Source organism: Pelophylax lessonae (genome assembly GCF_965119305.1).
Source record: "Pelophylax lessonae genome assembly, chromosome: 2".
Classification (NCBI taxonomy): domain Eukaryota; kingdom Metazoa; phylum Chordata; class Amphibia; order Anura; family Ranidae; genus Pelophylax; species Pelophylax lessonae.
The window spans coordinates 462,049,658-462,076,938 of record NC_138769.1 but is presented as its reverse complement, the minus strand read 5'-3'; the positions used below and the strand labels follow the sequence as shown (position 1 = coordinate 462,076,938).

General features: G+C 43.7%; 1 protein-coding gene across 2 annotated transcripts; it reads right to left on the bottom strand.

Annotated features, from left to right (window-relative positions):
* Nucleotides 1-6,068: 6,068 nt before the first annotated feature.
* LOC309546153 (uncharacterized protein) lies at nt 6,069-27,036 on the bottom strand. 2 transcript variants are annotated; one of them, XM_082245693.1, is made up of 8 exons: nt 26,769-27,036; nt 25,255-25,373; nt 22,779-22,839; nt 14,385-14,452; nt 12,045-12,147; nt 11,714-11,814; nt 9,542-9,687; nt 6,069-6,288 (listed from the first exon to the last, which is right to left on the bottom strand). In XM_082245693.1, the coding sequence occupies exons 1-8, from the start codon at nt 27,025-27,027 to the stop codon at nt 6,186-6,188; spliced, it is 960 nt and encodes a 319-aa protein (XP_082101819.1). In that variant the 5' UTR covers nt 27,028-27,036; the 3' UTR covers nt 6,069-6,185. The 2 variants fall into 2 exon arrangements, with proteins under 2 accessions (XP_082101819.1, XP_082101818.1); XM_082245692.1 differs by having other exon boundaries at nt 11,714-11,832; nt 26,769-27,032.
* Between the last annotated feature and the right edge of the window lie 245 nt (nt 27,037-27,281).

The window sequence follows — 27,281 nt, the reverse complement described above, 5'->3', positions numbered from 1 at the left end:
GGGCCTCTTCCCAACAACCCTGGGTCTGCAGGCACTAATCAGAATCTGGAAGCCCTCTTCAACAAGGGAGCCTCCAGATCCCAGGCCCCCTATGTGAATGAGTAGGGGGACATTGTCCCCCTACTCATTCAGCAAAAAAAAAAGTGTCAAAATAAATAAAGACAGGAGGCAGTTTTTGACAATTCCTTTATTAACCACTTCTGGACCGGAAGGTTTTCCCCCTTAATGACCAGGCCATTTTTTGCGATATGGCACTGCGTTACTTTAACTGACAATTGCGCGATCGTGCCCAAATAAAATTTTCTTTTTTAGCTGCTGACTTTTCTGTTTTTTTTTCCGGCTAGAACACCGCTTTAACTTTTGCTGTCAGGTGGCCTAACAGAAGCTAAATAGAAACTTTTTTTTCCTTGTGAGGTTGCTCTAAAGTGTTGCTAAACCCACAACAACAAAATCAGTGTGTATATGCAGTAAAGCATGCTTTTTATACTCAGTGTGCAACCTAAGGGGTTTTTCATCTGCATTGTGTAAAAAGGATGTTTGATCCTGCCTTCTCTAATTTTCCCCTTCTTGCAATGCCTCCAAAACATGTCCGGATAAGACAGAGTTATGCCCCATACACACGTGCAGATTATCTGCAGACTTACCTTTTCTATGTAGTGCAAGAGCCTGCCGGATTGCATACAAATTGAAAGTGTTTAGGTTTGACCTCATATTATATGGTTTTGGTAAGTCTGCAGACAAAAGTCTGCAGATAATCTGCACGTGTGTATGGGGCATTAGTGGAGTCAGGCTGCACATGCTCAGTTTGGTGTGTATTGCTAGAGGGTTTTTTTTTTTTTTTCCTGGTAGGGCGCATGTGATCAACACAGGGCCAACCAGCACTTTCCAGACAGAGGGTCAGAGGTCCTGCATCCTAATAGGACAGCCAGCGCAGTATGAAAACTCCTCCTACAAGTTTTAACCAGTCACTGATAGAAGTCAAAAGACTGCTATATACTGCTGATGAAAAAAGGTATTTAGCAGTTTATAAAATAAAATGATTGCATTTCCATGTTCTGTGTACTGTGGAAGATCGGATATAGTGAATGCAGGGTCCTGTGTTTAGTAACACTTTAACCACCTCCCACCCGGGCCATAGTACATATACGGCCGGGTGGGAGTCTCGTCCTTCTGAATGGACGTTCCGGAACGTCCTTCAGAAGGAGAGAGATCGCGCCGCCGCGGGCACGCGCAGCGGCGCGATCTCGATGTGCCTGTGTCCCTAGGACACAGAGCAACAAGACTCGGCAGGAGGGCCCTGTGATTGGCCCTCCTGATCACATGACGGCTGTGACCAATCACAGCCGTCATGTAATGTCAATACAGCCGTTGTAACGGCTTCGATCTCTTCTCCTCCTGACAGATCCTGTCAGTGAGGAGAAGATCAGAGGATCAATTCTGCAGCCGGGGTGATCAGTGAGTATTTCTAATTACTCACTGATCACAGGGGGGGTCTGTGCTGGTAATCAGATGATTGATTACCAGTGCAGCCCTGGGGGGAGGGGATGCCACTAGAGCCACCAGGGATGCCCACCCATGACCACCAGGGATGCCCACCATGGCCACCAGGGATGGCAAACAGGGCTCAGAGAGCCTGCCAGTGGTGCCCCCCTATCAGTGCTGCCCACCAATGCCATCTATCAGTGCTGCCCACCAGTGCCCATTATTGCCATCTATCAGTGCCGCCCACCAGTGCCCATTATTGCCCACCAGTGCTGCCTATCAGTGCCCATCAGTGCCCCCCATCAGTGCCGATCAGTGCCGCCCATCAGTGCCACCCATCAGTGCCCATCAGTGCCACCTATCAGTGCCCATCAGTGCCCATCAGTGCTGCCCATCAGTGCCCATCAGTGCTGCCTATAAGTGCCCATCAGCGCTGCCTATCAGTGCCCACCAATGCTGCACATAAGTGCTATCTATCAGTGCCACATATCAGTGCCCATCAGTGCTGCATATCAGTGCTACCTATCAGTGCCCATCAGTGCTGCATATCAGTGCCACCCCATCTGTGCCACCCCATCAGTGCCACCCCATCAGTGTCTCCTCATCAGTGCCTGTCAGTGCGGCGTCATCAGTGCTCATCAGTGCAGGAAAAAACATATCTATTTACAAAATGTTATAACCTAAACAAAAAAACTTTTTTTTTTTTTTCAAACTTTTCGGTCTTTTTTTATTTGTGCACCAAAAAAGAAAAAACCTGGCGGTGATCAAATACCACCAAAAGAAAGCTCTATTTGTGGGGAAAAAAATGACATAAATTTGGTTTAGGTACAGTGTTGCATGACCGCGCAATTGTCATTCAAAATGCAACAGCGCTAAAAGCTGAAAATTGGTCTGGGAAGGAAGGGGGTTTAAGTGCCCAGTATTGAGGTGGTTAAAGTGGAGTTCCGGCCTCGGGGTCAATTTTAGCTAAAAATACCCCCGGGACAGTCAGGGCTAGTACATTCCACAATGGATAGCCTCTGAACTGTCCCGGGTCGCACTTACCTGTAAGAAGAAATACTTACCTTGAAAAGTTCTTCTCCAGTGCTGCCATATCAGGTGTTGGCAGCTGAAGCCGCAGCGTCCCTCTTCGTGTCCTCTTCCATGACGTCGGAGTCCCACAATGCACTGCACCGGCCCCGCTTGTCACTTCCGGTGCAGGCGTGGCATCCCTGCACAGCTTCTGCATTTAGCAGGGAATGCTGCACCTGCACCGGAAGTGACGAGCGGGGCCGGTGCAGGCGCATTGACTCCTGGGAGCAATGACGTTCAGCTCCCAGGAGTCATTGAAAACCGTAAGAGACGGCGCGGGCCGCGGCCACAGAGGGAGGAAGTGGAAGGAAGGTGAGTATATTTTCTTCTATAATAAGGTAAGTGAGAGTGACCAAAAAAAAAATTGTCAGTATCCATTTCTTTTTTCAGGTTGCACTCAGAAAGCGGATGGCCCAAGATCAATTTTTTCGATTTTGAGGCCGGAACTCCGCTTTAACTGACATCATAAGATCAAAGCTCACCCATTTAATTTGCTGAAACAGCGTACTGTAGATATAAAAGTAACAATGCTACTTCGTATCTATCTTGTGCCGAAATAATGTTTTTAAAACACTGCATCAGTCTTTTTTTTTTTACAACAGCAACATCTACAGCTGCTGTATTGACTACCATTTTGACAGCTAGGAATTTTACAGCAAGTATGTGTGTGTCTTTGTGTGGGGGAGACAGCAAGGGAGAAGGGCAGGACATGCTACACACACATACCCTGTGTTTTTGTGGGCATATGTAGCACACCCAGTGTAGCACACCCAGGAGGAGTTTGTAGTAGAAGTGATGCCTGAAGAAGCTTTTCAAATGTATTCACACCTGAGCATTGTACATTTGAGCATTTTTTGGCGTTATGTCGCATCTTTTTTAAACGTTTTTGCATAGCATTTTTGAAGCATTTTTGAGCTTTGGTGTTTGGTCTGTCAGCAGCAGGGATGAGTCATCGTTGTTAAGGAGTCAGCACCTGCTGGCGTCCTAACAACGATGAGTCATCCCTGCTGTCAATGGGGATTTCCTGCTGAAAGCAGAATGTATACAAAAGTGGCAACATGAAAAAAACAGCCCTTTGGGTCTGGCATGGATTTTAAGGGATGAAACCACACCAAAAAAAAAGTGTGTGACCCCCCCCCCCCCCAAATCCATTCCAGGCCCTTACCCGAGCATGCAACCTGGCAGCCCAGCAGGCCAGAAAATGGGGGGGGGGGGGCAAGCGAACCATGGTGCATGCCCTTACAATGGGGGGCACTCTGCCAGGGGGATCCCCCTGGCAAAGCACCTTGTCCCCATGTTGATGAGGAGAGCCCCCAGATCATGAAATCTTCATGTGAAAGAGTGTGGGGCATTCACCAAAAAAATGTCAAAAGTCCCGCCCTTTGACATTATAGGGGGTGGGGTGTCAGGGGCAGCATGTGACTTCATAGGAGGACCCCACCCCTTTAACGTCATAGGTGTACCCCTACTATGTGCCTGTACTCATTCACATGGGGGGGCAGGAATCTGAGGGCCCCATCCTGAACAAAATGAGCTACCCCACACCCCCCACAACCGCCGGGCCAGGGTTGTGGGAAAGAGGCCCTTGCCCCCATTAACATGGGGGCAAAGTGCTTTGCTAGGAAACTACTCCTAGAAAAGTGCCCCCCCCCATGTTCAGGGAATGTGGCCTTCTATGGTTCAGTAGGTGCTCGCTCTCCCCTCTTTCCTGGCTTTCTGGGCTGCATGCTTGGATAAGGGTCTGGTACGGACCCCACAATTTTTTTTTTGACATAAGGTCCACCTTAAAATCCATACCAGACCTGAAGAGCCTTGTATGGATTAGGGAGCCCCCACATGGGCATCCGCAGGTAGGGGCAAGGGGGGGCAAATGCCCCCTCCTGGAATCTCAACTTCCCCTTTCAAGTGGTTGTTAAGCTACTTTATACCATCCTGTCTGGTCTGTTTAATAATCCTGTGTTCCTGTGTGTATGTGTTTTAAAAAATCAAGCCATTCTATACCAGTTCTCAGAGCGCCGCTCACGTGACCCGTTGGCTCTCTGCCTTCCCCGTCTGACAGCTGCCAGCAGTGGGCAGGGTCAAGGATTCCTCACTGATATCGGTCAGAAGGGGAGGAAGAGGGGAGGGAGAGAGGAGGAGACAGGCGGCGGGTCACGTGAGCGGCGAGTGGCGCTGTGAAAACTTGTAAAGAATGGCTTATTTTTATAAAACACAGACACAGGGGCACAAAGTATTATTAAACAGACTGTAGACAGGATATGAAACTTTAAATAAACCTATAGCAGCAGGCAGGTGGGAAGGGGGGGGCGGGCACTGAAACAGGAGCAGACAGGGAGGGAGGGGGAAGAGAGGACAGAGGAGGACAGGAGGGCTGCAGATGACGGAGGCACGTAAACTGACCACAGTGTCAGGGCTCAGTTGCCATGGTATACTGTGGTCAGTTACAGAGGGGAGGACATAGCCAGGCAGGATCAGCCAAGTATTTTAGGTAATAGAAGGGGCCAAATTACACAGCAAAGCACTGTGCTGTATAACATGCTTTAAGGGAACAGGATCAAAATTTTTTTTTTTGGTTACCAAATGCTTTAAAAATAAATGCTGCTGTTAGCTCTTTAAAAATAAATACTCAAAATAAATATAATGACTAAGCCCCTCCCCTTCATGACATTTTTTTTTAAAAGGGGCGGGGCATGATTGACCTTAAAATGTTGCCCCACCCTGAAAAAAGTTCTGCGGACGCCCATGAGCCCCCATGCTTTTTTTTCTCAATGCCAACTCTTTTGTGTACATTTTGCTGTAAGTAGGGACTCCCCACTAAAAGCAGGGATGACTCATTGTTGTTAGGACGCTGGCTGGTGCTGGCTCCTAAAAACCAGCACAAAATGCTCAAAAAACACACAACAGAATGTGCCAAAACGCATTCCTATGCAGAAAAGAATGCTGCAAAAAGGGACCAAACTGCCCAAAAAGCAAGCTACAAAAGTAGCTCCAAAACTTTTTTAGATTCAGGTGTTTGACTTCAGGCAACATGGAGTGGAGATGTCAACCAATACCATAGAGAATAAATAATTTTTTTCTTCCTGATCGTTTTGGAGTTTCAAACTTTGAGTTACAAAACACTTAGGTGTAAATGGGGCCTTAGGGCTATATCAGAGGGGTGATTTTGTAGCAGTGATTGATTATTAAAATAAAAGAGATGAATTATTAAAGTTAAAAAGTGTTAGCAATTTACTCAATACAGACACAGGTGATTTGTCGCTGCTACAAGCTAAACTAGTGCTACAGAACTGGGTTGTGTGCTGTCCTTCAACAATCTGTGGCTAACCCATAGTGGTGAATGAACAGCAATTGTTGCTGGTGATCTTGTCACTGACATAAAACATTGACCTTATTAGAGATGGGAACATGACTCAATATTGATCATCACCTGTCTCTAGACCCTGTGAAGGGATACTATATTAACATATATATTCTTGAAAATAACCTTTTCAAAAAGAATAACATGATACTGCAAATTAAAATTACAACATTACCAAACATTTTATTTTTATCTGACAGCAGGATGTTAATATTAAAGTAATTACTGCAGCATTAAATTGTTTTAGACCAGAGGTCTCCAGTCAGTGTACTCATCAGTAGGACAAAGAGTAAGCCAGAACTGGCATTATTTCACTGGTTAATTCCTCCGGGAGCAAGGAGACTGTAGTAATAATTGTCTGTGTTAAGCCCAGCAACCTGTAAATAAACACATAAATCAAGTTCTGATCACCACCTATCAAACTAAATATAACACTGAAAATTTAACAATAATACATTTATGGCCTAAATCAAGACATCTATACAGTTAGAAAAAGTTTATGAAGAAAACTGTAAAGTCTATGTATTACAGGCACTGATGCCGGATTTACAGTATAACGATTATGTATATGAAGTAACTGCTGATAGGTACACTAAAACTAGCTACAGACATCAGATCGCGGTCTGTTCTGACCACTGTGAACACTCTTGTTTGAGTGTACAGCAGAGGTAGGGGGAGAATGGACAGTCACCCAACTATAGCCTTATGGGCCATACACACTATAAGATTTTCTGAAGACTTTTTCCTTTAGACTTACCAAAACCATATAATATGAGGTCAAACCTAAACACTTTCAAATTGTATGCAATCTGGCAGGCCCTTGCACTACATAGAAAAGGTAAATCTGAAGGAAAAAGTCTTCAGAAAATCTTATAGTGTGTATGGTCCTTTAGACTTCATGAACATTAGCACTTAGGCCCTTGTGCGTATTTTAAAGGCATCCAGGAGGTGCAAGTGCAGCATCCATACCCGCTGCAGCAGCCTCTCCAGATCCATGATAATATATATTTGGAGCAGCTGGATGCTGTACCAAGGGGTACTCATTCAGGGATGTAAAACAGAATTCCTGCATTCTGGGCATACATTATGTCCCTGAACAAATATGGCCTTAAACACAAATACCACTCAATACAGTCTCCAGCCTCTACATATTTCAGCCTCTTATAAATTTGAATGGCCTGCTGGCAATGGAGCTGAACATGGCAAATGTCCCTTCCAGGCACCCGGAAACTGCAGGATGCGACATACACAAGTCTGCGTGAGAGCACACAATTGCTGCTCTCACGCGTAGCGTAGCAGTCTGGATCTCCTGGGGGTCCAATGCGCCCCCTGAACAGTGCTCCAATCATCAACTTTTCCCAGGGAGCATGCATGTTGTTGATTGGAGTACGCCGCAGGAGGTGTTTTGGACCACTGAGGACCAGGACCGCTGCACTCTATGTCAAAGCAGCAGCCCGACCTTCCAGAGTGACCCCAGCACAGGGCAGCTTCTTACAATTTTAAGTGCTAACATACCGTATAATTTAAAATTCCTTATTTTTTACTTGCTCCGCCGCTCTGGCTAGCCTAGGCTATAAGATGGTGTGTTTTTATTGATGCACACAGTGTAGCAAGACATAACTCTAGTGCCTGCAAGCTAGGGTGGCTTCATAGGACGTTACAAAAGAAAAAAGCCACCATGAAACAAGTAACTTGGGGCAGTAGGTATGGCACCAGCTTAAACAGGAGCATAGGCAAGGATAAAAAGCTAAAGAAGCTGTATACTCAGTAAGTGATTAAAAAAAAACTGAGGGTTTAATATAATTTTAATTTGTTCTCAGGAGCCACTGACATGAATAAAGGCCTGTTCACATTATAGCAGAGAGCTGCGTCACTGTAACTAAGGAAAATGCAGCTCTCCGCAAGGGCACACAGAAAATGCCCTGTTTGCACTTCATGGCAGCTATCAACTGCATGGCAGAGTGGTGCGGATAAATGCAGACATGTTGCATTTTTCCCCACTATTCTGCAGGTAAGGTCAAAACGCACCTGTGCAGAACACGTGCAGAAAAAACACCTACTTACTGTAAGGATGGGGCATACCCAGCACCACTGAACAAGTCTAAAAATGGGCGGAGATGCACGTGACATTATGGTAGCCCCACCCAGATGTGTTGACTTTCGGTCTCTTCCTGGGGGGATGTCACGTGGCATATGCTTGCGATAATACAGAATGTAAGCACAGCAATTGGAAAGTGCATTGGGGTGGGTAGTGGTGTGGTCAGGAACACCAACCATGCTCAGATTAAGGGTCTGGTAGGACTTTTGGGGGACCACACACTTTTTTGTGGGGTTTCCCCTAAAAGTCATACCAGACCTATAGGACCTGGTTTGGCCTTTGGAGGGGACCCCACATGTTTTTTGGGGGGGGGAGGTGGGGTTCCAGGACCAGACCTAAAGGGCCTGGTGTGGCTTTTGAAGGGGGGACCATGTGCATTTCTTATTTATTTATAAGTGGGCCTTCCCTTTAAAAGCTATACCAGATCTGAAGGGTCCCTGTATAAGAACCGGAACTGGCCTTTTTCTTTCATGAAGGATAGGATGAACACAGTACCGACATTGACATTGATTGCCCAATCTCATCTTCATCATTCTCCTCCTCCCTATATAGCTAGAACTAGGACACAAATCAGGGCAGTGGCCGCAGACATTACAGAATTCTCAGAACACCCTAATGAAATATAACGCTCTTTTGTCTCTCCTCTCTATCACCCACAAACCACAAAATGAAATAATAACACAGGAAAAAGCCAGGAATCCCAGGAAAAAAGCGCAGCTAATCGCAACATAAGAAAGAAAAAAATGCAGGTGAATGCACGTTAGTTTTTGCCTGCATATTTTTTGCACCTAAGTGTGAACCTGCCCTAAGTGACTGAAATGACATGAATAAATGTCACACGTCACTTCCTTCATATCATATGTCCAGGGGCTGACTGGAAACTTTCAGCCCAAGGGGCAACTACAAAGCAGAGGCCCATGGTGCAGCAACTCGACCCCCCCTTCCACTCTCCCTCTTCCTGGCCTCCTCCTGACCCCCATTCCAGGCTAAAGCTCTGCTCCAGGTACTCTCTACTCACCGGCCGAATCCAGGTTCCCGACCTGGCCAGCAGGGGGCAGTTGGGGCGAGCTGGGACAGGGCTGCCTGGGGGAGGGGAGTCTCCACTGAGGCATGGAACTGGCCTCTGCTCAGACACATCCATGCTAGGGGGGAGGCCTGCACTCTGTCCTTGTCTTCATCCCGCACTCATTAGGTCAGCGGTGGGGACTTTTTACTTCTCTTCACCAGGAATCCTTTAGGCATGTCTGCGGCAGAAGCAGTGCAGCCTTTTAATGGGGCATCAGAGCGGCCCAGGGGGCAATTGCCCCCCTGGCCCAGTCCTCCCCTGCATATGTCTGTGTTAGTGTGAACCCATTGTACAGAAAGTCATGGACTCAAAACCTGACTTTTGCATACCTATAGCGGAATAAGTGTTGTCGACTGTAGCAATACAACCCTTTTTTGTTTATCTTGATAGGTTTACATTTAATGCGGGAAGCATTTCCAGTATAGATGCGTATAACTCAGACATAATGGTTAGTTTACACTCTTACCACGTTTGCAAATATGCTGGTAAAAGTGGCTCTTGTCTTGACCCATCAAATGTAGAAAGTGCAGTCTTCACAGACTTAAAGTTGGTTTCAATGTCTCTCTTTAGTACATCAAGATAGAGACACCCATTAAAATAACTGAGTACTTTCTATGAAAGAGAATATAAAACAATATATTATGACTGATGCAATGTATCAAGACTGCTAGACAACAGACTTTCAAAATTCTATTATGTTGCAAAACACCATCGGAGTAGCCTATGATACTGTATCGCTTCTACAGATGGAGGACAATAGTGTTGGGAAGTGAGAGTCATAAACAGCAGGAAGGCAGGGGATGGCTGACAGGTAATAACAACACGAAGGGTACAATAAATTCACTGCATTATAGGAAATAATTTGGCAAACTCTGTGTTCTAGTGAAAAAAGCTGCAGGGTCTGCATTCCTTTAAAAGTAATTAATGGCAAAACTGAAATTCCTATGCATAAAATTTAACTTTAAAATTTATCTTAGTGCAAACTTCTGGGAAAATCAGTGAGCCAATCACACAAGCAAGAAATTACATTTCTGAGTGTGTTCTATACAGAACTCCTCCAGGTAGTCATATTACATTTTACAGAAATAAACAGCGGCTGCAGATTGAAAAGGAAAGGTAATTTTTAATAACATTAAATTACAACGTGGCTTGTGTAGCAATTGTATATGCAAAATTATTTTTCTATTGGCTATATTCTTTTCCATGAATGTGGAGTTACTCTTAAGGCTAGGTTTACACATATGTGAATTGGATGTATTTTGAAACGCATCCAATTTGCATGACTTGTAAAAAAAAGAACATTGCTTTCTATTGGCACTTTTCCACTGCGAGTACCGGCTCGGCTCCACTCGGCACTGCTTGGCCCAGCTCGGCTCAGTTTGCTTTTCCACTGCGTGGTACGAGTCGGCACGTTTCAGCACTGTATAGGCTCTACTATAGGCTCTACTCGTCTCGGTTTGCTTTTCCACTAAAGTAGTAAGTGGGTGGGATTAAAACGATTCTCTGACCAATCAGTGGCTAGTAGTGACAAACAATCAAGGCTGCATGCAAAGGATTGTGGGATATGGTATAGGTACGGCCCGCTTGGAACCCCAACCGAGGTGGTACTGTTTAAGCGAGCCGTACCGAGCCGTACCATGTAGTGGAAAAGCCCCGCTGTACCAAACCGTACCGAACCGTTCTAAAACTTACCATGCGGTAGTACTATGCAGTGGAAAAGCGCCAAACCGAGCCGTACCATGCAGTGGAAAAGCGCATATCTGTTCACATATGTCTGGTGCAGCCAAAGTGTGGATTCAGTGCGAATTGAAAAAAAGTCCTGTCAGTTTTTTGAGCAGTGCGGTCCGGCTCAGGTGCAGATTCAGGCCCATTGACTTCTTTGGGAACACTTCTGAATCACACATGTCATTCAGTTGTGAACAGGATAAAATCCTGACCTGATCCTGAAGTAAACCTGACCTGATACTGATGCAATTCTGACCTGATCAAAAACTTTCCTGAAACACTGTACTACTTTGTCAATTAGCTGTGAAAACAGAGCTTCAATTTGCACCGCATTTGTGTGAACATAGCCTAATGCCCCATACACACGTGCAGATTATCTGCAGACTTTTGTCTGCAGACTTACCAAAACCATATAATATGAGGTCAAACCTAAACACTTTCAATTTGTATGCAATCCGGCAGGCCCTTGCACTACATAGAAAAGGTAAGTCTGCAGACAAAAGTCTGCAGATAATCTGCACGTGTGTATGGGGCTTTAGGCTTCACACATGTCCAGCTATGGGTTGCAGTCCGGAGCCCGGTGCATTTGTACTCACCAGTTCAGGTGCAATTCAAGGCCAAACTTTTTTGCTGAATTTGCACCTGAACCCGACATGAAAACACACAGGACCCTTTTCCAAACCGCACTGTGGCCGCCCCGGACATGTGTTAACCGGCTCCATTGAGAACCGGTCACATTCACATGTCATGCGAATTGAATGAGGTCTAAAACGCATCCAATTCGCATATATGTGAACCCAGCCTTAAGTTTACTACCATATGTATTCAGTCATACTTGCCCAGATTTCAAAATTGGGTGACAAGTCTATGGTGGGGGTTAAATGGCAATAGGCATGCTTGCTAATCTACTTACATAGAGCACTGACAACTGATGGGCTACATATTTATGGCTTCCTAGATGCTTCACATCATCTTCCAGCTGTTGGCTCAAAACCAGAAGCTGATTAAGTTTTCCTATATGAGCAAAGTAATCTGTGTGAATATAAACAGAATTAGAGGCAATAAGCAAAGTCCAGGCAGTTTAGTGACATAAAATACAATCCCTAGGATCCAGGGACAAGTCTGTGATAACTCATTAATGTGTAATGATATTCTGATGCTTTATTGTTATTTGGAAATTATTGTGGATGTCTTGTGAAATATTTTAAACAATTAAATTCATGTTCTGTTCTACTGCATCTCACCATCCATTGGAGGTCTCTCCAAAATATCAACAGGCCTTTCATATATGATGTATACTTCCACCCTTGGATAAAGGAGAGATAAACCTGAAGTGTCCAGATATTCCTGCAGTAGACAAGGAGATATGAACATTAACCTAATGGAATTTAAATGAAAGGAAATATTATTTTAATTATTACTTTATTAAAATATTAGTATTAAAAGGATACTATGTGAAAAATACATAATGCTTAGTGATGTGTCTTTTACTGGAAGCATTAGATACAAGTTTGTTTGTGGACTGCACACCCCAATTTGCTATTGTCCTGGACTGGATGAACACAAGTTAGACAGATTTTAGTTTGAAGGGGTTCGATCTATCATTGTCATCCATAAAAGTCAAACTCAATCCACCACATAGGAAATAGAGAAATTATAGGTCAGCCTTTTTAAACACTTTAAGACCGGAAGGATTTGCCCCCTTAATGATCAGGCCATATTTTGCGATTCGGCACTGGGTTACTTTAACGAACAATTGCGCGGTCGTGCGATACTGTACCCAAATAAAATTGATGTCCCTTTTTTCCCACAAATAGAGCTTTCTTTTGGTGGTATTTGATCACCAGTGTAATTTTATTTTTTTGCGCTATAAACAAAAAAACTATTTAAAAAAAAAAAAAGAATATTTTTCCCATTCTGCTATGTGACATTCTCAAAAAAAAAAAAGAAAAAAATGTAAAAAATCAAAATTTTTTAACATTTTAGGGCAATTTGTTTTCTGCTACAAATTTTTGGTAAAAAAAAATCACAATAAGCGTATTTTGATTGGTTTGCGCAAAAGTTATCGTGTCTACTAACTACGGGAAAGATTTATGTCATTTTTATTGGTTTTTTTTTTTTTACTAGTAATGGCGGCAATATGTGATGTTTTTCAAGACTATGACAGATCAGACCCCTGACTGATATTTTTGACACTTCTGGGGGGACCAGTGACATTACTACAGTAATCAGTGCTAAAAATATGCACTGTTACTGTAATAATGACACTGGCAAGAAAGGGGTTAACATTATGGGTGATCAAGGGGTTAAATGTGAGCCTAGGGTAGTGATTCTAACTGTGGGGGGCGTGGCTTCTGAAATCACCATAGAGACATTTGATCCTATATAGAAGGATCACATGGGCTCTATGATCATTGAAGGGAGAACGGTCGGCTTTGTTTACAATAGCTGACCGTTCTTCTCTCTCAGCGGGGAACGATCGCGGGTGTCAGTCGTCAGGCCACCTGACACACACATCGGTTTCCCTGCTGACGAGTGGGGGGCGGGAGCGCGCCACCGGCGGCGCGCCCTCGCCCCCTAGCCTCCTGAGAGTGAGTGACGTATACCTACGTCACTTTGCCCAGGAGCGGCTGCCTGCCGCAATATATCTGCGGTGGGCGGTTGTAAAGTGGTTAAAGCTGGGTTCATACTGTGTATGGAGCAGCTTGCAGCAGGGGTCCGTTGTGTCCCCTTTCACTGTTTCAGGTCCGAATTAGGTCCGAATTTTTGCCTGAACGCGGACCTGAAATGGAGCCAAAGACGCACAGGACCCGTCTGCAAACCGGACCGCAGCCGCCCTGGAGTTGTGTGAACTGAATACCATTGAGAGTCAATCACACTTTCCTGCCTGTCAAATTGAATGCCGGGAAACCCGCATCCAATTCACATCAGTGTGAATCCACCCTAATTGCTGTATCCCCACAAAATAGATTTATCTCCACATCTTGAGGTATTTGCATCTCCATCAGGGACGTTTTTTATTGTCAACATGACAGGAAGAGAGAGAAAATAACCACAGTACCCAATCAGATTTAAGCTTGTGGTGAAAAGTAATGAAATTAAAGTTCGATTATGCAATTAAAAATTGATCTTTTTCCCCATCAACACAGTCAGCGTTAATGGGGGAATGCCTCATGCTGCGCTATTTTATTCTGACAGCGGGAATTTTCCTCGCCGTCAGAATGCGATGATCACTGCTGGTGGCTTTAGCCACCAGCAGTGATTACATGAAAGAAACCTGACAGGCTGGTTGTACTGAAGTCAAGCGATAAATCGTCTTCAGTACAACTAGCCTGTCCATTAATGCACTGAAATGTGTCCAGTTTCTGCTAAACTGGACAATTTTTAGACTCTGAATGCTTATTCTCTTGGGATAATAACTGTCATTACATTTTAATTCTAAAGTGTTTTCAGGCCTTTACCACACAGGAGAGTTGTTTTTTTATACAATTGCAATCAGAGAAACAAGCCAGAAATAATGTAATTGGCATTATCAGTGTTCAATCAGAAACATTTTTTTTAATAGTCTATTCAGTAATCATTACCTCTAGACACGGTGTTGGTTCAGGTAAGTGGGTCAAGCACTCTTTCATTCTTTCAAGAAGTTCTGAACCTAAAAAGTAGCATGAAAGGATTATTCATTTAGAATTTATATTGTTTGTACATTCAAAAAACGGGAATAGGCAGCTGCAGTTTCACCGCAACCCGACCACCTAAACACACAAATGCAGCCAATCAGGATTGTACACATGCACTAACCAAGACACCTGTAAAAAATAATTGGCATGTCACATTCAGCAGGCCGAGTGCAACCCATTATAAAAAAAGGCTGCGCCACAACAGCCCTGAAGACTGCTGCAATGCAGTGGTTGGGCATTTTGAGAAATAAAAGGGGCAGTGAGGAGGTGACATATCGCCTCCTCCCTGCCTGTCAAATGTCCTTTGAATAGCAAATCCACCATAGATCGCTTTTCAGAGTGGCAGCAATATTAGGCTGGCCATAGGCAGTTTACATTTTATTACGGGCGTGTCCATCCACAGTCTGTCGAAGGAACATGCTGCAAATGTTGATCAGTGGCACAGCTCTGCATATTAAACAGCTTCCAGGTTTTTTTTTTGCCAAGCTGAAGTTAGAAGCGGATTGGCTACCATGCACAGCTGCAGCAAATTTTGAACAAAGGCAAGCGACCTGAACTGTATGTTAGTACAGGATTCATCAACCAGCTGGTCATCTGAACAATATATTGATCCCATGTAACCTTTTTAATTAATTACATTTTTTTTTAATAACTCAAGAAAAGGCAATATTTAAAAAAAAACATATCCATTGCGAAGAGGCAAGAAGCTGAAAACCAAGTAATTCCAGCCAATCAGCATACCCTCCCTCCCAGACCCTCCCACCTCCTATAAAAAAGCAAGGACAGCATCCATCTCAGATTCATTCTGAAGGCCCGTACACACGTACTGATCGTCGGCCGAACGATCGGCCGTCTTTTGTCCAGGGCTGTCGGTGTCTGTTGAAAAGTGCAAAAGACTGCACAAGAATTTTGTCCGCCGACTACAGCCGACTGCAGAAGTGATGTCATGTGATGGTTAACTTTCCCTGTGTTTTTTCTTTTCTGAGCATGCCCAGTCTTGCAAATCTGCTGTCTGTCGGCCGAATTCTGTACTGACTGGCGAACAATCGGCCGTTCTGGTGTCGGCATACAAACATTTTAATGCTTGCAAGACACATTCTTTTCGGCCGAAAGTGCGCTGTCGGCTGTCGGAAGCATCATACTAACAAGCCGAAAATCGGCCGATCGTTCGGCGGCCGAACATTTTCGGCCGACAATCGGTACGTGTGTACGGGCCTTGAAGCTGCAGAGTAATGCCTCATCCAGAGTGGTGTTTTGTTGGTTGGAATGTGCCTAGACTGCACACAAATTTTCTCGGCCAACAAAAATCTACTTCAGAAGTGATGTCATATGCTGGTTTACTTTCCGTGTGTTTTTTCTTCTCTGAGCATGCCCAGTCTTGCTCATCAGATTTTTGTCTGCCGAAATCTGTACTGACTGATGGAAAATCGGCCATTGTGTTGACGGCCAACAAAAATTTTATAGCCTGCACACCAGATTTTTTTCGGGCGAAAAGTCGGAGTCGGTTGTCGGAAGCATCATACTAACAAGCCAAAAATTGGTCGATCGGACGTTGGCCGAAAATTCACGGCCAATAATCGATGCGTGTGTACGAGGCATTAGTTAGAGCAGGGAGAGTGCTGCTGCTGCTGCTGAATTAATAGGGAAATCATTAGCTAGGCCAGTGTTCTGTGTCCATTCCTGCTGTAAGGACAGCATCCTGACAGCACCCCAAAAAGCCCTTTTTAGGACTGGTATATCAGTCTGCTTTTATTTATTTTTTTCTATATATATATACAGACTGTACTGTGTGCACACCACTCATATCGGGTGGCACAGTACCTTGCAGATAAAAAAGTCATTTTGAGCCGGTTCACATATGTGCGGATGCGCTGATCGCATGTAATTCGGAGCGCACTGCTCCTTCATTACATACGATCTCGTGTGCGGATGCGAGTTCAGCCATACACTTTGCATCCGCAGCAAACTCGCACAGGAGGCATTTTTTGAGCCGCCTCAGAATCGGATCGCACAGTGGTTCACACTTGTGCAATCCGATTCTGTGCGAACTGTCAGATCGCACTACGATATGCGATCAAACTGGGGGTGTCGTTAACATTTAATTGACACCCCCTGCGTATCGCATATGGCAGTGTGAACTGCCAGATGTGCGGATGCGATGTGGGATCACGCTGCATATTCGCAGCGTTCCCGCATCGCACAAATGTGAACCGAGCCTTAATTTTTACCCTTTAATATAATTGCAGTTGCCTGCCAGTGTGTGTCAGGCCCACTGACTGAACTGTGCCCACTGCCAGTTCCCACCACTCATATACGGTGGCACAGCACCTTGCAGATAAAAAATTCATAAAATTTTTCCTCTGTAATATAATTGCAGTTGCCTGCCAGTGAGTGTCAGGTCCACAGACTGTACTGTGCCCACTGCCCACCACTCATATAGGGTGGCACAGCACCTTGCAGATGAAAAATTCATTTAATAAAAAATAAAATTCATCCATAAAAAACAGGAACTGGCTTTTTCATTCGAATTTCAGTAGCGCAGGGATGGTGATAACCTCTTACCAAATAAATAGGATGATAACATATACCAAAATATATGAATCAGATGTGATAAATATAAGCATAAAATCATAAATACATAAAAGCATGACATCACATCAATAGGAGTCCATAAAGTCCATAGGTATAAAGTGCATTGAGCAATGAAAGTGCAAACACGAAGGATCACTGGTGCGACTTATGGGGACCACCCTTGCTTGCCCCCACCCAGTGTCGGGAGAAGTATCTGAAATTCAGACTCACCAGACGCCTATGCCTAACCACTCTCATGGACTAGGCAACAACAGCATATAGTAAAATCAGGTTTCCTCCAGATCTCTGATTTGTGCTGCAAAGACTCCTCTGGAAGATTTCCTGGTAAATTTATAGTGCACTGTGTGGTGGTGGCAAGATGACTTCAAGATGACTTCAAGATGACTTCAAGACGACTCAAGACGACTCAAGACGACTTCAAGACGACTTCAAGATGACTCAAGACTCAGGACTCAAGACGTCTTCAAGACGACTTCAAGACGACTCAAGACGACTCAAGACGACTTCAAGACGACTTCAAGACGACTCAAGACGACTTCAAGACAACTCAAGACAACTCCAAGACGACTTCAAGATAACTTCAAGACGACTCAAGGCGACTCAAGACGGCTTCAAGACGACTTCAAGATGACTCAAGACGACTCAAGACGACTTCAAGACGACTCAAGACGACTTCAAGACGACTTCAAGACGACTCAAGATGACTCAAGACTCAGGACTCAAGACGACTTCAAGACGTCTTCAAGACAACTTCAAGACGACTTCAAGACGATTCAAGACGACTCAAGACGACTCAAGACGACTTCAAGACGACTTAAGACTCAAGACGACTCAAGAGGACTCAAGACTCAAGACGACTTCAAGACGACTTCAAGACGACTCAAGACAACTCCAAGACGACTTCAAGATAACTTCAAGACGACTCAAGGCGACTCAAGACGGCTTCAAGACGACTTCAAGATGACTCAAGACTCAAGACGACTCAAGACGACTTCAAGACGACTCAAGACGACTTCAAGACGACTCAAGACGACTTCAAGACGACTCAAGACGACTCAAGACTCAGGACTCAAGACGACTTCAAGACGTCTTCAAGACAACTTCAAGATGACTTCAAGACGACTCAAGACGACTTCAAGACGACTTAAGACTCAAGACGACTCAAGAGGACTCAAGACTCAAGACGACTTCAAGACGACGGTAGGATGAATGCATGTATTATAGAGAATGACAATTGGTAAAATATATACTCACCCTCAATGTTATCACTGTGCTGATGACATCCATTAAAATGTTCTCCTCAACTCACCAGACAGATGTTGCGATAGCATGAGCAATTAAAATGACAATAAACTCTGCTTTAAAAAAAATATATTGGAGTATGTATTCCTAATTTAAAGAAGTACCTTCTATTGCTCTCAGCCTCCTCCAAATCTTCCAATTCCTTTTTTTTTCTTTGCTGCTGTGATTAGACTTCCTCTTAGAGGGTGACTACATTCATTCTCCATGGTCCCGTTGTATTTAGGAATGTAGCCACCCTCTCTTCCTCGATCCTGAGATGGACTATGGACATATGCTATGTACATAGAGCAGCGCATATGACTACAAATACCACGCACTGCTCATTCCAAACAAAGTGAGAGGGAAAAGAAAGGATTTGGGAGCTCACAAAGAGCAATAAAAAGAGGCATTGATGTAGGATTCATGCAAAAGGAGCCCTGACCAAGTATTGAGTGCATACTATACTGTACATGGACATACTTTTCAGTAAGACAATATTTCTGTATTCAATTTTTTTTTTTTATTAGCCTATGCCTAACCACTCTCATGGACTAGGCAACAACAGCATATAGTAAAATCAGGTTTCCTCCAGATCTCTGATTTGTGCTGCAAAGACTCCTCTGGAAGATTTCCTGGTAAATTTATAGTGCACTGTGTGGTGGTGGCAAGACGACTTCAAGATGACTTCAAGATGACTTCAAGACGACTCAAGACGACTCAAGACGACTTCAAGACGACTTCAAGATGACTCAAGACTCAGGACTCAAGACGTCTTCAAGACGACTTCAAGACGACTCAAGACGACTCAAGACGACTTCAAGACGACTTCAAGACGACTCAAGACGACTTCAAGACGACTCAAGACAACTCCAAGACGACTTCAAGATAACTTCAAGACGATTCAAGGCGACTCAAGACGGCTTCAAGACGACTTCAAGATGACTCAAGACTCAAGACGACTCAAGACGACTTCAAGACGACTCAAGACGACTTCAAGACGACTTCAAGACGACTCAAGATGACTCAAGACTCAGGACTCAAGACGACTTCAAGACGTCTTCAAGATAACTTCAAGACGACTTCAAGACGATTCAAGACGACTCAAGACGACTTCAAGACGACTTAAGACTCAAGACGACTCAAGAGGACTCAAGACTCAAGACGACTTCAAGACGACTTCAAGACGACTCAAGACAACTCCAAGACGACTTCAAGATAACTTCAAGACGACTCAAGGCGACTCAAGACGGCTTCAAGACGACTTCAAGATGACTCAAGACTCAAGACGACTCAAGACGACTTCAAGACGACTCAAGACGACTTCAAGACGACTCAAGACGACTCAAGACTCAGGACTCAAGACGACTTCAAGACGTCTTCAAGACAACTTCAAGATGACTTCAAGACGACTCAAGACGACTTCAAGACGACTTAAGACTCAAGACGACTCAAGAGGACTCAAGACTCAAGACGACTTCAAGACGACGGTAGGATGAATGCATGTATTATAGAGAATGACAATTGGTAAAATATATACTCACCCTCAATGTTATCACTGTGCTGATGACATCCATTAAAATGTTCTCCTCAACTCACCAGACAGATGTTGCGATAGCATGAGCAATTAAAATGACAATAAACTCTGCTTTAAAAAAAATATATTGGAGTATGTATTCCTAATTTAAAGAAGTACCTTCTATTGCTCTCAGCCTCCTCCAAATCTTCCAATTCCTTTTTTTTTCTTTGCTGCTGTGATTAGACTTCCTCTTAGAGGGTGACTACATTCATTCTCCATGGTCCCGTTGTATTTAGGAATGTAGCCACCCTCTCTTCCTCGATCCTGAGATGGACTATGGACATATGCTATGTACATAGAGCAGCGCATAAGACTACAAATACCACGCACTGCTCATTCCAAACAAAGTGAGAGGGAAAAGAAAGGATTTGGGAGCTCACAAAGAGCAATAAAAAGAGGCATTGATGTAGGATTCATGCAAAAGGAGCCCTGACCAAGTATTGAGTGCATACTATACTGTACATGGACATACTTTTCAGTAAGACAATATTTCTGTATTCAATTTTTTTTTTTATTAGCCTATGCCTAACCACTCTCATGGACTAGGCAACAACAGCATATAGTAAAATCAGGTTTCCTCCAGATCTCTGATTTGTGCTGCAAAGACTCCTCTGGAAGATTTCCTGGTAAATTTATAGTGCACTGTGTGGTGGTGGCAAGACGACTTCAAGATGACTTCAAGATGACTTCAAGACGACTCAAGACGACTCAAGACGACTTCAAGACGACTTCAAGATGACTCAAGACTCAGGACTCAAGACGTCTTCAAGACGACTTCAAGACGACTCAAGACGACTCAAGACGACTTCAAGACGACTTCAAGACGACTCAAGACGACTTCAAGACGACTCAAGACAACTCCAAGACGACTTCAAGATAACTTCAAGACGATTCAAGGCGACTCAAGACGGCTTCAAGACGACTTCAAGATGACTCAAGACTCAAGACGACTCAAGACGACTTCAAGACGACTCAAGACGACTTCAAGACGACTTCAAGACGACTCAAGATGACTCAAGACTCAGGACTCAAGACGACTTCAAGACGTCTTCAAGATAACTTCAAGACGACTTCAAGACGATTCAAGACGACTCAAGACGACTCAAGACGACTTCAAGACGACTTAAGACTCAAGACGACTCAAGAGGACTCAAGACTCAAGACGACTTCAAGACGACTTCAAGACGACTCAAGACAACTCCAAGACGACTTCAAGATAACTTCAAGACGACTCAAGGCGACTCAAGACGGCTTCAAGACGACTTCAAGATGACTCAAGACTCAAGACGACTCAAGACGACTTCAAGACGACTCAAGACGACTTCAAGACGACTCAAGACGACTCAAGACTCAGGACTCAAGACGACTTCAAGACGTCTTCAAGACAACTTCAAGATGACTTCAAGACGACTCAAGACGACTTCAAGACGACTTAAGACTCAAGACGACTCAAGAGGACTCAAGACTCAAGACGACTTCAAGACGACGGTAGGATGAATGCATGTATTATAGAGAATGACAATTGGTAAAATATATACTCACCCTCAATGTTATCACTGTGCTGATGACATCCATTAAAATGTTCTCCTCAACTCACCAGACAGATGTTGCGATAGCATGAGCAATTAAAATGACAATAAACTCTGCTTTAAAAAAAATATATTGGAGTATGTATTCCTAATTTAAAGAAGTACCTTCTATTGCTCTCAGCCTCCTCCAAATCTTCCAATTCCTTTTTTTTTCTTTGCTGCTGTGATTAGACTTCCTCTTAGAGGGTGACTACATTCATTCTCCATGGTCCCGTTGTATTTAGGAATGTAGCCACCCTCTCTTCCTCGATCCTGAGATGGACTATGGACATATGCTATGTACATAGAGCAGCGCATATGACTACAAATACCACGCACTGCTCATTCCAAACAAAGTGAGAGGGAAAAGAAAGGATTTGGGAGCTCACAAAGAGCAATAAAAAGAGGCATTGATGTAGGATTCATGCAAAAGGAGCCCTGACCAAGTATTGAGTGCATACTATACTGTACATGGACATACTTTTCAGTAAGACAATATTTCTGTATTCAATTTTTTTTTTTTTATTAGTCTTAGGTAATATTCAAATTTTCTGAAGTTACTTTGAAGTTTTCAAAGTTACTGAATTTTGGGTTTTCATTAGCTGTAAACTATAATCATAAAAAAAAAAAATTCTTGAAATACATCACTCTATTTGTAATGAATCTATATAATATTTCAGTTTCACTTTTGAATTGAATTACTGAAATAAATTAACTTTTTGATGATATTCTAATTTTATGAGATGCACCTGTATATTGGGAAATCTGTTAGATAACAAGCCCTTCCCTGAAGTGTTCCTTATTACTTGTGGCTTGATCAGAGATGCACTTAAGGCCCCTTTCACAGAGGCGGACCATTCAGATCCGCCTGTCCTTTTTTTTGGTGGACCTGAACGGTCACCCCATGCATATCTATGGGGCATCGGATGTCCGCTGACATCCAATCTAATCTGTCAACTCTGGACGAAAGGAAACCCTATTTTCCATCTGTCCAGCGGATCGGATGAGAAAGGACAGAAGGTCCGTTCCCATCTGATTTTCCCATAGAGATGCATGGGGACCTGACAGCTGTGTCTCCGCACACAGCGCGGGGAACAGCTGTCATCCTCCTGCTCAGCGGGGGATCGGCGGATCGATCCCCCGCTGACATAAACGGAGTCCGTCTGACTGACGGACAGTGTGAAAGAGCCCTTACTCTGGAACTGTTGCTTCAAGAAACCTTACAATTTAAGATGATGAGTACAAACCTTTCATGAAAGTGTCAGACTTGTAAATTTAACTCACCCAGTGTGTGAAATATGTCGGACTCTTCAAAGCTTACATCATCCGCGACTTGCTCTTGAAGCTAGTTAGAAAAAATATGCAGTGTTACCTTAACTAGAAAGTAAATGTTTCTATATCATCTAGTTCATTAATCTGTTTTGAGAAAGCTTGTAATTAATATGTGTAAAGAAATATTTGCTAGTAGCACGTTAAACAAAGTCATCTTTTCTTTTGTTTGCTTTATGACCTATTATGACCTAGTCATATTTCTAGTTATCTGTAGCAACTGAAACTGCGGCTGTGACGTTGGATATACAGTAGTAGAATTGTTGGTGAAATGTTTTTGTTTTAACGTTCGCTCGATTTTCTAATCGTCAGTGGGGTCAAAATGATACTTGTTTTTGCCCACAATGACAAGAAAATTTGAGCGGGATAAAAAATTTTCTCAAACAAATTTCTAATAGTGTATTGGCACTTTTCCACTGCAAGTACCGTCTCGGCTCCACTCGGCAACGCTTGGCCCAGCTCGGTTCAGTTTGCTTTTTCACTGCGTGGTACGAGTCGGCACCTTTCAGCACTGTATAGGCTCTACTCGGCTCGGTTTGCTTTTCTACTGTTGTAGTACTTAGTAGTAAGTGGGTGGGATTACAACGATTCTCTGACCAATCAGTGGCTAGTAGTGACAAACAATCAATGCTGCATGCAAAGGATTGTGGGATATGGTATCGGTACGGCCTGCTTGGAACCCCAACCAAGGTGGTACTGTTTAAGCGAGCCGTACCGACGCCGTACCATGTAATGGAAAAGCGCTGCTCTACGAAACCGTACCGAACCGTTCTAACCTGTACCATGCGGTACCATGCAGTGGAAAAGCGCCAAACCGAGCCAAACCGATCCGTACCATGCAGTGGAAAAGCGCCTTATGTGGTTTTCGTTTGGGAAATTACATTAATTCCAAAATCAAATGTTAAAAGCAAACAAAGGTTTAAGGTTCTTTCGAATGACAGTACAAAGTACTAGTCCGGGGTGATATCAGTGAGTTTGTGGACCTGTCATCAAATATCCTCCCAATAGTGATTGTATTTTACCACTCTTCTTATTACACAGCAAGTCTGTGGGTTGGCTTTGATCCAAGCCTTTCTCAAACGTTTTAACCTAGAGCAGTGATGGCTAACCTTAGCGCCCCAGATGTTTTGGAACTACATTTCTCATGAGGCTCATGAACTCTGCATCTTAGTTGAGCGCCATGGGAAATTTACTTCCAAAAAATCTGGGGTGACAATGTTCGCTATCACTGCCCTAGAGGAACCCTTAAAATAATATTGAGGTTCTAAAAGTCTAAAACCAATTTATTAGGGGTCATTGTAAACAATGTCCCTTACATTGGTGGACAATGGGAAGCGTGCCCCCCTTTACTGGTAGCTGAAAAGATCACTGGTTTCCTGCCGCTGGCTCAGCCAAGTGACCTTGGCCCTGGAACTATGCAGGCACTATCAAATCAGAGTTCAATCATCCACAGCTTAAAGTGGAACTTTAGTCTATAGAAAAAAAAAATGGGTAAGACAGGCAGGATTTTTAATGCAGAACTGACATACTTTGTCTCTTCTGCATTAAAGCTACTTACCGGCCTGCCCATCGAAGCAGACTGAACTCCCGGGCATGCGTGCAAGTGACGTCAACCCCGCCCGGCCAAAGACAGCGGCAGGCGATCAAGAACCAGAAGCCACCCGCCTGAATATTTCAGCCGCTGGCCAGGGAGCTCGGGGATGCCGCATCGCTGGAGCTAAGGTGAGTATTGTTACGCCTTAAAGTGGAGTTCCAGCCTATTTTGCAACTTTAGTGATTCCTGGAGTGCTCGCTATGCTGATCAACAATTGGCCATTTTCAATTTTTTTTGGGGGTCCCTTACCTTATTTTCAGGGCATTTTTTAAATGTACTTCCTCCTTCTCCCCCCTCTGTGGCCACGGCCACAGACATCACTTCTGCATTTGCATTGCATCCTGGGAGCTGTTTGTCGTCACTCCCAGGAGGCTGGAATCAGGAAGAACTCCCAGGACGCTCCCTGGAATCAGGAAGAACTCCCAGAACACTCCCTGGAATCAGGAAGCTTCAGATGCCCACATCCAAGATGGCCACGCTCAGACAGCGTTTTTAAAAGTAAGATTTTGACTAAAATCCAATACTGTACACCTTGTAAGTATGAGAATAGCGGTTCTGTAAAGGGCGATGGATTAGTATTATAGGGGTATTGTTAGGTATTTGAGGCCGGAACTTCGCTTTAAAGAACGTCTGGAGAAACCCTATGGTTCTGTGGAACCATGGTTGAGAATTCTTGGTCGAATGGATCAGCTTAGAACCATAACTATGGGCTTACCTATCCAAGCTATTTATAGTAACTATGTATGATAAAATACTGTAAGTCTGAATAAGTGCACTGATTAAAATAGTCATCCTTTTCTCCTGTAGGTATTATATATTAAATCAAACATTACTCACCTGCTGTACCTCGCCTCGGATGACAATATCAAGCTGTGAACACAGTGAAAACATCTCCAGAGCTACCTGCTTGCAGCTCATTTGTATTGGCCACAAAGGTTTCTTCACATTGACCGTCACTATGAAAGAAGCAAAACATGCCAATAAAAACATATATTTATTAGCTGACAGAGTCATTTATCAAGTGTGTGTTTAAAGAGTGTAAGTTCCTTTGAGAAGTTGAATATGGCTATCACCATAACCTATATGAGAACTAACTGGATGTAATATATGCGGTATATGTAAAAATATTGAAACTATTCAGAAACAAATACATATAATTTTTTTTTTTTGTGATCACTGGCAGGTGACACACAATATCATGACAAATGACAAACAATTTCAAGACAGATGCGATAAATAGCTTGTTTTCTTTACGTCTTAAGAAGTTATGTATTCTGATTCTCTACGAAAGCTAATGACATTAACCACTTGCCGACCGACAGCAGCAACTATACTGCGGCAGGTCGGCTCTGTCCCGCAAAACGAAATAACCGTACATCATGTTGCGGAACCGTTAGTGGGGGGGCGCGTACGCTGCCAGGGTCCGCCGGGCACCCGCAATCCCTCTCCGTGGAGAGAGAATGGCGGTCTGCCGTTGTAAACACGGCAGACCACTGTTCTGTCCGTAATGAACACAGGGATCTTGTGTTCCTCTTATTTAGGAACACAGGTCTCTGTGCTCATTCAGCAAGCCCATCACTCACACAGTTACAAAGCACCCCCTAGGGACACATTTAACCCTTTGATTGGTCCTGGCGTTAACCCCTTCCCTGCCAGTGTCATTAGTACAGTAACAGTGCATATTTTTTTAGCACTGATTACTGTAGTAATGTCACTGGTTCCCCCAAAAGTGTCAGAAATGTCAGTTAGGTGTTCGTTCTGTCGTTCGTTGTGTTCGTTCCTGCTAAAAATCGCTGATCGCCGCCATTACTAGGAATAAAAAAATAAAAATGACATAAATCTTTCCCCTAGTTTGTAATAATAACTACAATAACTTTTGCGCAAACCAATCAATATACATTTATTGGGATTTTGTTTTACCAAAAATATGCAGCAGAATACATATTGGCCTAAAAGGATGAAAAAATAGATTTTTGTTTTACAGCAAAAAGTAAAAAATATTGTTTGTTTTTTTCAGAATTGTCACTATTTTTTTATTTATAGTGCAAAAAAAAAAAAATTGCAGAGGCGATCAAATACCACCAAAAGAAAGCTCTATTTGTGGGGAAAAAAGGACATCAATTTTATTTGAGTACAGCGTCGTGTAACCGCGCAATTGTCAGTTAAGTTAACACAGTGCAGTATCGCAAAAAATGGCCTGGTCATTAGGGGGTAAAACCTTCCGGTCCAGAAGTGGTTAATAAAATTACATGGCTAATGCTTTGTTCTGCAGACATGAGGAGGCAAAAATAACAACATTAACAGCAATCCCTGCATTGTGCATAACATGCAGACCTGTACCAGTACACTACCTTTACTACGTGAATGGTAGAGGCATGGTTGACGCAGAGGCTGAGATTGACTCACAGCAGCCATCCTTACATAATCCAGCAAGCAAAGGGAGGATTCTTCTATAAAGCTGAGATTTCTGCAGCATACAAGGCATGCGGTGTCTTTTTTGTCTTCAGGGATGTGGAAACAGCAGAATGAAGCTAGCTGGATTCTGCTCAGCCAATAGCGGCTGCTCTTTGAAAAGGATGTGCAGACAGCATGCTCTATTAAACAATGCATGAGAAGCTGCAAAGGCACAGCAGAGGATGAGTAGGGGACTATGGTGTCCATTTATAAAACTGAGATGAGCAGAGATCTTAATGATTGCAGCTCATCTCGGATCATTTTTTGTTTCTGAAACAGAGATGATCGGGGGAGAACATGTTCTCCGCTGATCATCTCCACACACAGAGAATCTGTCACTGACGGACACAGAAACTACCAGTTTATGAAGCTGCGATTGCCGCAATTCCCTGGTGATCTGTGCCAGAATT